This window comes from Leucopleurus acutus (assembly GCF_964270905.1).
Source record: "Leucopleurus acutus genome assembly, chromosome: 5".
Classification (NCBI taxonomy): Eukaryota; Metazoa; Chordata; class Mammalia; order Artiodactyla; family Delphinidae; genus Leucopleurus; species Leucopleurus acutus.
This window is the reverse complement of record NC_139147.1, coordinates 83,239,695-83,253,933: the sequence shown is the minus strand read 5'-3', so window position 1 is coordinate 83,253,933 and position 14,239 is coordinate 83,239,695. Positions and strand designations below refer to the sequence as shown.

The window sequence follows — 14,239 nt, the reverse complement described above, 5'->3', positions numbered from 1 at the left end:
CAAACACTGAGTGGAAAAGAGCAACAAGTTTTAAAATGGGCATCAGACCCTTACATCAATACCTATACAAATGTTTAGCCAACATTCATTCAATGCTAACTGTGCTGTGACAGGTGGTTTGTTTTTTTAAACAAACATTTTCTGCATTCTTTAATGCCTCAGGACCCATAAAATAAGATTCCAGGCCAAATGGTGAGTGTTCCCACCAGATGAAAGGGAGAAGAATTACTTCCTCTTTTCTCACCTTCTAGATATATACACATAGCCCGATCAGAAGAACTTTGAGGTTTGCCTGAAACACTCAAGAACTTGGGAGACTCAAAGATGGAGATTCATATCCTGATTCTACTACTTACTATACGATTTCCGCTGTAAAATGGACACAATCCTCCCAAACTCAAAAAGTTGTGCGAACAATATATATCATTTAAAATAAGTCCTGACATAAAGTGTCGGTCACATCCCCTCTAAGTCATAAGAGGGAGAGGAAGACCAAAAGACACACTGAGGACAAAGACCTTATCTTGTCCCGTTTTTAGCTCCAGAACTTCGCATTAGGGTATAGGGCTTGATGTATTCATTTCTACTCCATCTGGCTCCGCAGGTGGATTTAAGATGGTATCCACATCTTTATGGTAATAGTAGAGCACTATTCTTCAGCTGGGGAGGTGAATATGCCACAGTAGTGTGGGACTAAACATAGATTACACAGACTTCACAAAGACGGCAATCAAGCGTCCAGGATTTCAAGAATCTCTTCCGTTTGTCCCACCACGCGGCTAACGGGGGTATCACTGGGGTGTACTATTCACACTGCTTTGGCGGAATCGAGGGGCGGTCTCGGCTCGCAGCCAGCTCAACTCCTACTGCAGCTGGTGCCCCCAAACCCCAGACGGCGTTCAGGAAACTCCAGGTTCGAACCGGGGAGGTGCCTACGGCACGCGGGAAGCTGGGAATTGGAGTTTTCGTTTGGTTTCGGAGGGCGAGGTCCGAGGTCTGGAACTCCCAGGCCGCGGGGGTGGGTGGGTTGCCGCGGCGTTTCCGGTCGCAGGCGGGCTCTGGAGAAGGAGGGGCGCCGTGGGCCACGCGCGCGAGGACATCTGGGAAACGGGGTGGTGCGCGCGCAGCGGGCCGGCAGTGGCGGCGGCGATGGAGGAGGGTGGCAGGGAAAAGGCACCGCTGCAGCCCCAGCAGCCCCCAGCGACGTCCCCCGGTGGCGGGGATGAGAAGCCGAGCGGCAAGGAGCGGCGGGATGCCGGAGACAAGGACAAAGAGCAGGAGCTGGTGAGGCGCGGCCCCGGGAGCCGGCGGAAGAGGCCGCGGGCTGAGTCACGGCGGCTCCGCAGGCCTCGGGCCCGACTCCCAACGGCCCCGCCGCGCCCGGGAGAGGGCGGATAGGGCGACCCTCGGGGCTCCCGGCACCCGCCTCTCTGCCCCTCATCTTCCATTCCGCGCTGTCACCGCCGCCACCCCTACCAGTCCTCACCACCGACTCGTGAGGTGGGCCCGGGCGGGTCATTGTCACCCTCGTTTTTCAGAACGGCGTTCAAGCAAAGCCTGGCCCAGAAGCCAGGCTGCCTTCCCACCAGGGCTTCCCATTCCCTGTCTCTTTCCTTGTCTCACCTGGTCCTTCCTAAGGAGGCAGGCTCACTCTCCACCTGCTCCAGGGTGAATGGGAGGAGGATGTGTTTGAGATTCCTTGTCTTGATGAGCTTCTTCCCTCAATCCTCCAGTCTGAGGAGGACAGACAACTTCAGGATGAACTGGAGATGCTCGTGGAACGACTGGGGGTGAGTCACGATGTTAACAAAAGCCGGTGCATGTATGGATCTTTCCCACTTGTTTGCTTTATTCCACTTGGGACAACAACTCCTATATGAGATAGGGAAAGAGACTGTATTTTGGAGTCATATTACAACCATGTTGTGAGGGAGGGGAGTAAAAAAAGATAATTGAAAGATTTTGCAGCTTTGTTTCGTGGGAGAAGCAGTTCTTGAACTCTTAACCTGGGACGTTTGTTTTTGTGTCAGGCAGTGTGTATGCAGGGCGTTGGGCAATCACAGATGGATAAGACACAGTTAGTTACTTTCCTAGGAGGTTGTTGAACACTTCTGTGTTATGACTTAAGGTATGAGACTCCTTTTGTCTGAGCCCTAACATCTCCTGATCAGGAGAAGGACACGTCCCTGTACCGACCAGCCCTGGAGGAACTGAGGAGGCAGATTCGTTCTTCTACAACTTCCATGACTTCAGTGCCCAAGCCTCTCAAATTTCTGCGTCCACACTATGGCAAACTGAAGGAGATCTATGAGAACATGGCCCCTGGGGAGAATAAGGTAAAACTACTGCAGAAGCTGGTGGAGGCCTAGTTTAGGAATTCCTTTTCGTCTAGACTATGGGGCTCATGGTGAATCTCAGGAAGCCTGATAGACCTGAGATCTGAGCTAGTTGAACAGTGCCCGGGACTTCCCTGGTGGCGCAGTGGTTAAGAATCCACCTGCCAATGCAGGGGACAGGGGTTTGAGCCCTGGTCCGGGAAGATCTCACATGCCACAGAGCAACTAAGCCCGTGCGCTACAACTACTGAAGCCCACGCGCCTAGAGCCCACGTGCCACAACTACTGAAGCCTGCACGCCTAGAGCCCATGCTCCACAACAAGAGAAGCCACCGCAATGAGAAACCCACGCACCACAACAAAGAGTAGCCCCCGCTCGCCACAACTAGAGAAAGCCCATGCGCAGCAACAGAGACCCAGTGCAACCAAGAATAAATAAATAAAATTAAATTTAAAAATTAAAACAACAAAACAGTGCTCGTCGTAATCGAAATGGTCACATAAGAGCTGACAGGAAGATTGTCTTCAGAAACGACAGTATTTCTGTCATTTATGTTGGACCTTGGGATTTTATTATCATGATTTATTGTTAACTTACTTTTAACCTTAATATTTTTCTTTTCTTTGTATCACATGCACCTTCATTTGTTTTACCTCTAAAATATATTCCCAGTTCAGTAACTTTCCTGCGTATTGGCACAACCCTAATCCAAGTTTTTAGTTCTCACCGGAACTACTGCAGCAGCCTCCTAACTGATCCTCTTCCTTTTGTCTGTGACCTCCTACACAGTTTGTCTTTCATGCAGCAGCCATAGTGATCTTTTTTAGAGTGTGAATCTTTTCTGCTTAAAACCTTTTAATAGTTTATTATTACGATTGGAATAAAATTCAGAGTCTCCATTTTTCTCCACTCTCCACTTGTTACCACCCTTCAGTCATGTTGGTTCAAAAGGGAAATTGCAACACTAACCTTAGGATTATTATGAGGCTTAGCTGATATAACATGTTTTAAGTTTTTAGTATGGAGGCTGGTGATATAATTAGCATTTAATTTTGGGGGTAGTGACAGTGATCTTGATTCCATAATGTAACATTCCCCTTACCCTGGATTTGACTTCAAAGGACTGGTTTCTTTATAGCGTTTTGCCGCTGACATCATCTCTGTTTTGGCCATGACCATGAGCGGGGAGCGTGAGTGCCTCAAATATCGTCTAGTGGGCTCCCAGGAGGAATTGGCATCATGGGGTCATGAGTACGTCAGGTAAGACCTTTTCTTCTTGGGAATCTGAAGGGGTTCTGAGATACAGTTCTGAGTTCTGTCTTGGAGTACCAGTGTATTGAGTTTCCCAGATAGTGAATTCCTTGACCCACAGGGAAGTGCTTCCCATGAAGCACTGCTCCTCTAATAGTCTGGGCCTGTCCGTAGGCATCTGGCAGGAGAAGTGGCTAAGGAGTGGCAGGAGCTGGATGATGCAGAGAAGACGCAGCGGGAGCCACTGCTGACCCTGGTGAAGGAGATTGTCCCCTACAACATGGCCCACAATGCAGAGCATGAGGCCTGCGACCTGCTTATGGAAATTGAGCAGGTGGATATGCTGGAGAAAGACATTGATGAGAATGCATATGCAAAGGTCTGCCTCTATCTCACCAGGTGAGTGAGCAGGGTGGGGAATGGTGGCAGGCCTGCCCTCCCCAGCACTTCTTCTCAACTGTGACTCCTTTATTCTCCAAGAGTATCTGCTTCAAAGGTCGCAATCAAGCTGTAGTGAATTTGTTAACACCTGTGAACTTCTTGAGGTCAGAGACGGCATGTCTCCTTAGTAGTCCCAATAACTAGTATACTTCCTGGTATGTAGTAGGCATTCGGTATTGGGTAAGTGAATTAAACGGGGTAAATGAATGCCTGATAGCTTTATTATTTTTACCTTTGTAGTTGTGTGAATTACGTGCCCGAGCCTGAGAACTCCGCCCTACTGCGTTGTGCCCTGGGTGTGTTCCGAAAGTTCAGTCGCTTCCCTGAAGCACTGAGATTGGCATTGATGCTCAATGACATGGAGCTGGTAGAAGATATTTTCACCTCCTGCAAGGACGTGTATGTAAAGGAAAAAGTTGGCAAAGCGATAAGCTCATGGGTGGGACATTTGCATGAAGTGCTGGGACGTGTAGTTTCTGGTTAGGATTTGAAGGGCTTTTCTGTGCCCTTAGTGGATGGGGGCTGAGCAGATGTGATGGCTCTCTCCCACAGGGTTGTACAGAAGCAAATGGCATTCATGCTAGGCCGACATGGGGTGTTTTTGGAGCTGAGTGAAGATGTGGAGGAGTATGAGGACCTGACAGAGATCATGTCCAATGTGCAGCTCAACAGCAACTTCTTGGCTTTAGCTCGGGAGGTGAGAGTCTTTGCCCTTTTCCAACAAGGTTTTTTGGTTGTGATGATACCTGGCATTTCACCTCCCTGATTATGCCTCTGACTAGACTCTCCTTGGTTAGAATTGCCATTCAATGGGGTAACAGAAGGGACAGCTAGGGGAGGACTGGGGGAGCAGTTGTGATCCTCTGACTTCTCTTCAGCTGGACATCATGGAACCCAAGGTGCCTGATGACATCTATAAAACCCACCTAGAGAACAACAGTGAGTAAACATCTCCATGTTTGGGGATTGGAGGATTGTTAATTATGCCCCTTGTATTGAGAGTGATGGCTTGGCCCAACATACTTAGGAATCCTATAGAGCTCAGAATTCCCACATACTTTTTCCCTAGGTCACTGTTGGGGTTATAGATAGAGGATTCCAAGGGGCCAGCTCAGAATCAGAGACCAGCTGCCATACTGTGTTCTTTTCTTGTCCTACTCTAGACCTTCATTTCTTCCTTCCCTCCTTTGCAGGGTTTGGGGGCAGTGGCTCTCAGGTGGACTCTGCCCGCATGAACCTGGCCTCCTCTTTTGTGAACGGCTTTGTGAATGCAGCCTTTGGCCAGGACAAGCTGCTGACTGATGATGGCAACAAATGGCTTTACAAGAACAAGGATCATGGTATAATTCTGTTCCTACTCTATCTTTGTATAATTTTGGTCAATCTTGTTGTTCTCCTAGGTTCATGTGTTATAATGGCAGATCCCCAAGGCAGTTCTTTGGAGAGCTCTTTATAACAGTTTTCTCAGGGCAGGGCCATTTTAAGACTGATAGATGTTTCCTTGGTATAGGAATGTTGAGTGCAGCTGCATCCCTTGGCATGATTCTGCTGTGGGATGTGGATGGTGGCCTTACCCAGATTGACAAGTACCTGTACTCTTCTGAGGACTATATCAAGGTTGGTCTGGGTACAACCCACTAATGCAGACATCCCCTCCCATGTTCTAGGGCCCTCTCAGGACCTCCCTTTCACTGGTAAGGTCTACCCTGTTTTTAACTCCAGTTAAGGCGGGTGCTATAATAAGGCCCATGTTGCATCCTTTGTGGTGAGGAAGGTAGAGTAGCCCGAGTGAAGGATCTCTTTGCATTTTTCAGTCAGGAGCCCTCCTGGCCTGTGGCATCGTGAACTCTGGTGTCCGAAATGAGTGTGACCCTGCTCTGGCACTCCTCTCAGACTATGTCCTCCACAACAGTAACACAATGAGACTTGGTTCCATCTTTGGGTAAGGCTTCTCCTTTTGGTAGTGCTTAGCCTGTAAGCTCTGTGAAAACAGAATCAGGCCCTTTCACCTTTGTATTGCCAAAGAGTACCACTGTACCTGTTGAGTATTTGGCTCTGGGTGACTATTTGTTGAAATGACCAATCCTCTTTTTGTTTCTTCCTTGTCCTATCGTCGGGTGTGTGTTGGGGACTGCCTCTCCCTGGCTTTTGCAGGCTTGGCTTGGCCTATGCTGGCTCCAATCGCGAAGATGTTCTAACACTGCTGCTACCTGTGATGGGAGATTCCAAGTCCAGTATGGAGGTGAGTAGAGTTTGTTGATCACTTAGGGGAGATAGTAGGGAAGGTGCTCTGAGTCTTGCCGGTCTCTGATAAATGGTGAAAAAGTGTGTGTGTGTGTGTGTGTGTGTGTGTGTGTGAGAGAGAGAGACACAGAGACAGAGATAGAGACAGACAGAGACAGACAGAGAGAGAGAGACAGAGACAGAGACAGAGATGTATCATTTCAGTGAAACTGCTTGGAATTGGGCTTCTAAGTCTCAGGAGATATTGAGGCTAAAGAGTTAACATTTTAGTATTGAGTTCCAGCCCTTGGGATCCATGAGGAAGTACCAGACTAGAGTGGGGAGTAACTTAACCCAGCTTGGGGTGGGTACACTGTTTTAGTCATGAGCCAACTTTAAATTTTCTTACTTGTGCAGAATCATTTTAGTGATGGATAAATATAGTATGGTGGCTAAAAGCATAGGTTTTAGTCAGATAGGCTTCAGTTCAGATCCTGCCACCTCTGCTTACAAACAATGTGATCTTGGACACGTAACTCAGCCTCCTTAGGCATCATTTTTCTCATCAATAAAAGAGGAATAACAGTAGGACCTGTTTCATGGGGTTGTGAGGATTAAATGTTAATAGTATGCAAGCGAGTTGACTTAGTGGCTTACCTGTAGCATTCAGTGAATGGTTGATGCTACTGTTATTTTGACCTACCATCAGAAAGGGGTTATTACCTCATGTGGTTTCAGTGGACTGTAGGAATTGGCTATCTTGAATCAAGATAGGTAAACAACTATTTTAACACTTTATTTTAATAACTTGATGTCGATTTTCCTATTGCTAGGTGGCAGGTGTGACAGCTCTAGCCTGTGGAATGATAGCAGTGGGATCCTGCAATGGCGATGTCACTTCCACTATCCTTCAGACCATCATGGAGAAGTCAGAGACTGAGCTCAAGGACACTTATGCCCGTTGGCTTCCTCTTGGACTGGGCCTCAACCACCTAGGTTAGGGGATGTCTCTCTATTTGGGCAAAAGGCTGGTAGTAACTGGATACAACAGGGAGAGTTTATGAGTCAGGCTGTGCTGGAAGGGAGTACATGTCCTCTGACCCCTCGAATCTCTCCTTTAGGGAAGGGAGAGGCCATTGAGGCCATCCTGGCCGCGCTGGAGGTTGTGTCAGAGCCATTCCGCAGTTTTGCCAACACACTGGTGGATGTGTGTGCCTATGCAGGTCTGTGTCTTTGTTCTTCCTCAGTGACTCTTCCCTTCTCTCTTGGACCTCCTTTCTCAAGTCATTCTGAATTGCCTTAGATTCTTTAGCTTCTGTTCCTAGAGCAAGCTTTTCCTTGGTGCCTTCTCATTTCTACCTTTTCTCTCCCTTACCACCCTGCCCCAGGCTCTGGGAATGTACTGAAGGTGCAGCAGCTGCTCCACATTTGCAGTGAACACTTTGACTCCAAGGAAAAGGAGGAAGACAAAGACAAAAAGGAAAAGAAGGACAAGGACAAGAAGGAAGCCCCTGCCGACATGGGAGCACATCAGGTTCTGTGGGCAGCTGGGCATACTCTGAGGGAAGCTCTGAGAAAAGATAACTGTGGGTTTGTTTGTTTTAGAGCCTCTGGGTATCACTGTGTATTGAAATAGCATGAGACTGGGTTCCATACATGAGGGGTCAGGGTGTGCCCCACAGGATGGCTTTTTCTTCTTACATGGGACTTGAGTCAGGGGTGAGTTTTTTTGTTCCCTGAGCTTATTGGGCTCTGCTGCCTCTTCAATTGCAGGGAGTAGCGGTGCTGGGGATTGCCCTTATTGCTATGGGGGAGGAGATTGGTGCAGAGATGGCTCTACGAACCTTTGGCCACCTGGTGAGTATCCCATGGAGAAGATTGAAGTATATTAGTTTTGATGCCTGGGGTTTCCCCAGGAATTTCCCTGATGGGTTTTGTCGGTGGAGAAATGGTCTTTTTGCTGTACCCTTTCTACAAAAATTAAGACCCCGTCTATCCATCTGTTCGTGTAACCGAGCTTATTCTTTTCTGCTTTCTGTGATACCCTTGTTATTTTCTTTTATCACCAGCTGAGATATGGGGAGCCTACACTCCGAAGGGCTGTGCCGTTAGCACTGGCCTTAATCTCCGTTTCAAATCCACGACTCAACATCTTGGATACCCTAAGCAAATTCTCTCATGATGCTGACCCAGAAGTTTCCTATAACTCCATCTTTGCCATGGGCATGGTGGGCAGTGGTGAGTATTGGTCAGAAAGAGATCATAAGCATCTTGGGGGAAGGGTTGTTGAGGCCCTTTTTTCAAGTCTTTGTAATGCTTAACATTTCCAGGTACCAATAATGCCCGTCTGGCTGCGATGCTGCGCCAGTTAGCCCAGTATCATGCCAAGGACCCCAACAACCTCTTCATGGTGCGCTTGGCACAGGTAGAGAATAGAACTCTTCTCCTTAGAGTGAATGTGCCAAAGGAAGTGTCTGTGTGATGGAAGGGAGATGTGATGCTTCGTGAAGGGGACCTTGAGTTTGGCCTGGAAAGGAGGGTGTGAATGAGCTGTGAGGTTTCTGTGTGGCCGGGTTAGGTGATTTCTCCTTAGATGTGACTTGTGACTCCCCACGTCCACTTCTCTCCATTTTGTTTTGTTTTCTTTTCCCCAGGGCCTGACCCATTTAGGGAAGGGCACACTCACCCTCTGCCCCTACCACAGTGACCGGCAGCTTATGAGTCAAGTGGCCGTGGCTGGGCTGCTCACCGTACTTGTCTCTTTCCTGGATGTCCGCAACAGTGAGTCCCTGTCAGGAATCTTACATGGTGGCACATGGCGCCCTCTCCACACCCCTACCAGGGCCTCCTTGGTAATTTAGGAGCAAGACTCTGAGTTAACTCTGCTGCTCTGGATTCCTGAGGTTCATTGGGCCTCGTTGAGACTTTCATCCCCCACACTTTTGATCTGACCCCAAAAGATTTTCTTTTGAAGATGAAGAACTGAGCCCAGTTTTTGCCTCTGAGTGAGTGGGGGAAAGTGATGATCAAGTCCGCAACCTGTAGGCAGAGTATGGGGGTGGCATCTCCAGCTTGTAGTAGGGTGTATGAGGGGAGGGTTGTGGGTTCAGCTATATAACTGAGGGATTAAAGAGTCAGGGCTGGAGTGGGGTCCCAAGATTCAGGCATGCCTCTAACTATATTTGTCTTGTGCTCTTAGTCATCTTAGGCAAGTCACACTATGTATTATATGGGCTGGTGGCTGCCATGCAGCCCCGAATGCTGGTCACATTCGATGAGGAGCTGCGGCCATTACCAGTGTCTGTCCGCGTGGGCCAGGTGAGGGGCTGAGCAGAGGGGAGGGCTCAGGCTGTATTCTAGAGCTTGTAGAATGCAGAGGTACCATTTCTCTGAAACTTGAATTGGCACTGGGTTGCTGCTGTACTCCTATCCAGAGTCTCTTCATCTCAGTCTTCTCATCCCACAGGCAGTGGATGTGGTGGGCCAGGCCGGCAAGCCCAAGACCATCACAGGGTTCCAGACACACACAACCCCAGTATTGCTGGCTCACGGGGAGCGGGCAGAATTGGCCACTGAGGAGTTCCTTCCTGTCACCCCTATTCTAGAAGGTTTTGTTATCCTTCGGAAGAACCCAAACTATGATCTCTAAGTGGCCACCGGAGGCTCTGAGCTGCAGCTGTGTCAGCGGGTCATGCTTCCTTCCATCGGGGGTGGACACTGCTCCAAACCTTTGGGAGAATTGTTACCTCCTGTTCTTTTGTTACTGAGTGAGATAACTTTGTTGAATAAAGACCTTTATCCCCAAGGTCCCTCTGTGTCTGTTTTCTGGGGTATTGTGGCTGGAGGCCAGACTGGGGTGGGGAGTGGATGTGAGAGGGTATTGTTTGTAGCAACTCTGAGCCTGGGCTAGCAGGGAGGCTGCCAAGAATGGAAAAAACTAAGCCCCTTTTCCTTCTCCCCTCCTTCCTAATCATCTTAGAACAGTGGTTCATCTTTAGAGGCATGAACTGTTGAGAAGCTGATAAATGTAATGGATCTTCTTTCTAAGAGATGTATGTACACAAATTTTTACTTAAACTTTAACAAATAACTTTCCAAGGGGCTTGTAGATCCCAAACATCCCCCCTATTCCCACCTGCCAACGCACACCCACCTCAAGCCCATCATTCCCTGGCTTTGGACTAAGGATCCCTTCTCTTAAGGGGCAGCAGAGTTAGTTCCACTCTTCCTAGCTTGACTTCTGTGCTACTGAATGAAATGAACATCTTTACCTCGTATGACCCGCTTGTCCTTTTGGGGAGGCTGGTATTTGAGAGAGATGATCATGTTAACATCTACCTCTAGGCTGTCCTTGCGGGAACGGTGCAAGAAAGCTTGATCCTGACCTTCCTCTTAGTAGAGCAATGGGAAAGAAATGGCCTCCTTCCTGGAATGTAATCACTCTTGATCTGTAGTGCTCCTTCCTGCTGGGACTGGTATGAGTATAGCTACACTGCCGGTGGGGGCCTAGACCCCTGTGGATGCAGTGGAGGAGAACACGTGGCCCTGTCAGATAATTGCTAGCATTTATCCAACACTTACTGTGAAAACACTTACTGTGGATTTAAGCTCCAAATAGTGACCAGCACCTAATAGGTCATCAATAAATGTTGAAAGAATAATTGCTCTACATACCTCACAAGAACTTCGAGAGGTAGGTATTATCCCTGTGTTTTGGTGAGGAATGTAAAGTTCAGAGAGGTTCAGTAACTTGTTCAGGATCACATAGTAAGTAGTAGAGCCAGGATTGGAATCTAAGTCCATCTGACTCCAAGGCCCATGCCCTTCTCACTGTTAATCAGTCTCTGTAGCCTTGGAGACTTGTGGACCCTATAGTAGTCCAAGCTCTTGGCTAGGCTGGAGAAGCAGCAGCTTTGGATGGAGTATCTCCATAGTCGTCTCTCTAGTCTCACTTAGCAGCCTGTGTAAAACCTGTATAAAAGGTGGAAATGCTGGACTTGGGAGTCAGCAGACCTGTAAAGCCCCTTTAATGGGAACTGTCTTAAGCAAATCAGTGTGATAAGCCTCTATTATCTCTACATTGGGGATATAGTAATTGTCTTACCTGATTTCTAATGGTGGTGATGTTAAGAAATTAGAAAGTGATTTCCATCCAGTGGAACATTCCTCAACAATAAAAAGTGACACAAGGGAAATTCCCTGGCGGTCCAGTGGTTAGGACTCTGCACTCTCACTGCCGAAGGCCCAGGTTCAATCCCTGGTCGGGGGAACTAAAATCCCACAAGCCGCACAGGGCAGCAAAAAAAAAAGTGACAACAACATGAATGAATGTCAAATTTATTATTTTGCATGAAAGAATCCAGATTTTAAAAAAGTACAGGAATAAAAAAAGAAGAGTACATACTCTATCAGTTCATTTATATACAATTCTAGTGACAGCAGATCAGTGGTTATCTGTGGATTAGAGTGAAGAGAAAGATGATTCCAAAGGAAGAAAACTTTTGAGAGTGATGGAATTGGTCAGTATCTTGATTGTGGTAGTGGTGGTGATGATATTCAACATATCTGTCAAAACTCATCAACTTGTACTTTTTCTTTTTTTTTTTGGCTGCGTGGCTTGTGGGATCTTAGTTCCCCAGCCAGGGATTGAACCCAGGCCCTCAGCAGTGAGAGCACAGAGTCCTAACCACTGGACTGCCAGGGAATTCCCTGTACATTTTAAACACGTGCAGTTTATAACATACCTAAAAAAAGTTTTAAAACATGAAACAAAATTAGAAAGTGATTGTAAGCTGGAAAACATAAATAAAAGGATAATTCTCTATCCAAGTCAGTGATTGTACTTTAGAGTAAGAAATTTTCACAGTGGCTCTTAACCTTTCACATTTAATGTCATTCAGCAATAAATATCAATGGAGACTGACTTATTCTGCATTGGACATTATTTTAGTTTGTGGATATGCAAATATAGAAAAGCAAATCCTCACAAAGCTTATATGATGAAAAAGAAAATAATTATGTTGTACTGGAGTGTGAACAAGTTATTCTAGGATCACTGAAATAGGGCCTAAGTGCCCGGGTAAGTGAGGGCAGATTTTTGAGGAAACTGATTCTTGGAGAAAGATGAGTTTATCCAGAGGAAAAGAAGGCAGGATATGGCTAAACGAGTAGGAAAAGCAAGAGGCAGACAAGCTATTTGTTTTCAGAAACCGTGGATAGTTTGGTTTGGCTGTGTATAGAGCTATGGGAAACTGTGGTAGGAGATAAGAGACACAGGCTGATGAGGTTTAGAAGAGCTTTGTTGTGCTAAGAAATTGACAGTGTCTCTCTATGGGGACCAATGAATGAGAGCAGGAAAGTGACATGGTCAGCTAGCTATCTGGGTGAGAAAGCTCACCATGGAGGCTTGGAGACCAGGCAATGGAAATGAACTGAATTATGGCAGTAGAAATGGGGAGGGGGGAAGGGCAGAAGTGCTTTTAAAGACAAAATCAACAGGACTTGATTTTGATTCAAACACCAATAGGACCTGATGTCTGATGAGACGTGTATGGGAAGGAATGTAGGATGAATCCCAAATTTTCTGTTTAGGCACTTATTCATAAAAAAGAATACATGAGCAAAACATGTTTGGGAGCAAAAGGAGGACTCTATCCAGTGGGGAGAGATGATGCATTTCTACCTGGGCATACACAATTTAAGATGCCTGTGAGGTGACTAGGTGAAGATGTCTTTTAGGTAGTACCTTGTTCTGACTGGAATTCGAGAGTGATTTCTGAGCTAGGAACCAATTGGCATGCAGGCAGTAACTGATTTTTATTTATTAGTTTGCTTAGGGAGAAAGAGAAATGAGAAGAGTAGAAAAGGGAGCCAGCCATACATGATAAAGTCACAGAAGTCAAGTGAGTGTAACAGAGAACACTCTAGATCTGCATTTTCATTCTCCTTATGGTTCCTCCTCTGTGTGTTTATTTTGTTCTCCTTTCTTTGGAGTTTCAGTTACTCAGATACAATGGGAATAATAATATAACCCATTTTGTAGGAAATTGTGAGGATTAAGTGAGATCACAAAGGTCATATATTGAGTGACCAGTTCATCATTGGTGCAAAGAAAATGTTTTCTTTTGAGATTATATGTGTTTGTATACAGAGAGGGGGGTGGGGAGGAGGAGAGAGAAAACAGAGCTAGATACCTAGGCACAGTTTTAAGCACTTTCACAAAAATTAATTCCTTTAATCCTCACAATCCAATAGCGTGAAAGCACGATGGGTAAAAGCCCAGAACTGAGCCAGACTGCCTCGTTTCAAATATCCCCATTTTACAACAGGTATTAAGTAGGTAGATAGTAGGTACATCGCCAGGGGAGTAAGTGGCAAGAGTTTGGATTAAAATCCAGGCTGACTCTGAGTAACTAGATGTGGCTCTAGTGTGTCCCTTCAGGCGGTTCAAAATCTTGGCTATCGGGCAGGGAGAGGTCTTGGATTACTTCTTCCATCACTATTTGAACTTTCCGTGATTGGTTTTAGTCCCTCCCTGGGAGTGGCCGATCTCTATAAAAGACAAATCTACTAATTCCCTACTTAGAATGTTTCAATCCTTTTAGTGTAACATTCAGTTTAATAGGTCTTTCAATGATCAAATTTACATTATTTCAAAGCTGCCTAATTCGTATTTCTTTCCGTATTTGTCCAAGATTTACTTCCGCAGGACTGAGTCTTTAATTTCAGTGTTCTCAGCCCTCAGCCAGCACTTCGCCTAGCACACAGTATGCAGTCAATAAATACTTGCTCAAAGTATGAATGAACTAAAGAACCGCGGAACAGAGACGCAGAGGGGATTCGGTCTGGGGAGTTCCAAAGTTCGGGAGGGGACACGGGGCGGGCAGTGCCTGTCACATGACGAGGCGGGGCAAATCCCATGTGCTCCACGGCGCCGGGCGAAGCCCCGCCCTCTGCGCCGGTCACGTGGGGGCGCCGGCTGCGCCTG

General features: G+C 46.9%; 1 protein-coding gene across 1 annotated transcript; it reads left to right on the top strand.

The window, feature by feature from the left end:
• The first annotated feature begins 1,141 nt into the window (after window positions 1-1,141).
• On the top strand, window positions 1,142-10,050 carry PSMD2 (proteasome 26S subunit ubiquitin receptor, non-ATPase 2). Its single transcript, XM_082840334.1, has 21 exons — window positions 1,142-1,284; window positions 1,734-1,790; window positions 2,172-2,336; window positions 3,476-3,597; window positions 3,763-3,987; window positions 4,270-4,428; window positions 4,582-4,726; window positions 4,908-4,968; window positions 5,223-5,369; window positions 5,540-5,646; window positions 5,844-5,971; window positions 6,184-6,271; window positions 7,086-7,248; window positions 7,374-7,475; window positions 7,641-7,786; window positions 8,026-8,109; window positions 8,322-8,490; window positions 8,583-8,677; window positions 8,907-9,033; window positions 9,452-9,570; window positions 9,719-10,050. The coding sequence occupies exons 1-21, from the start codon at window positions 1,150-1,152 to the stop codon at window positions 9,899-9,901; spliced, it is 2,727 nt and encodes a 908-aa protein (XP_082696460.1). The 5' UTR covers window positions 1,142-1,149; the 3' UTR covers window positions 9,902-10,050.
• Window positions 10,051-14,239: the final 4,189 nt, after the last annotated feature.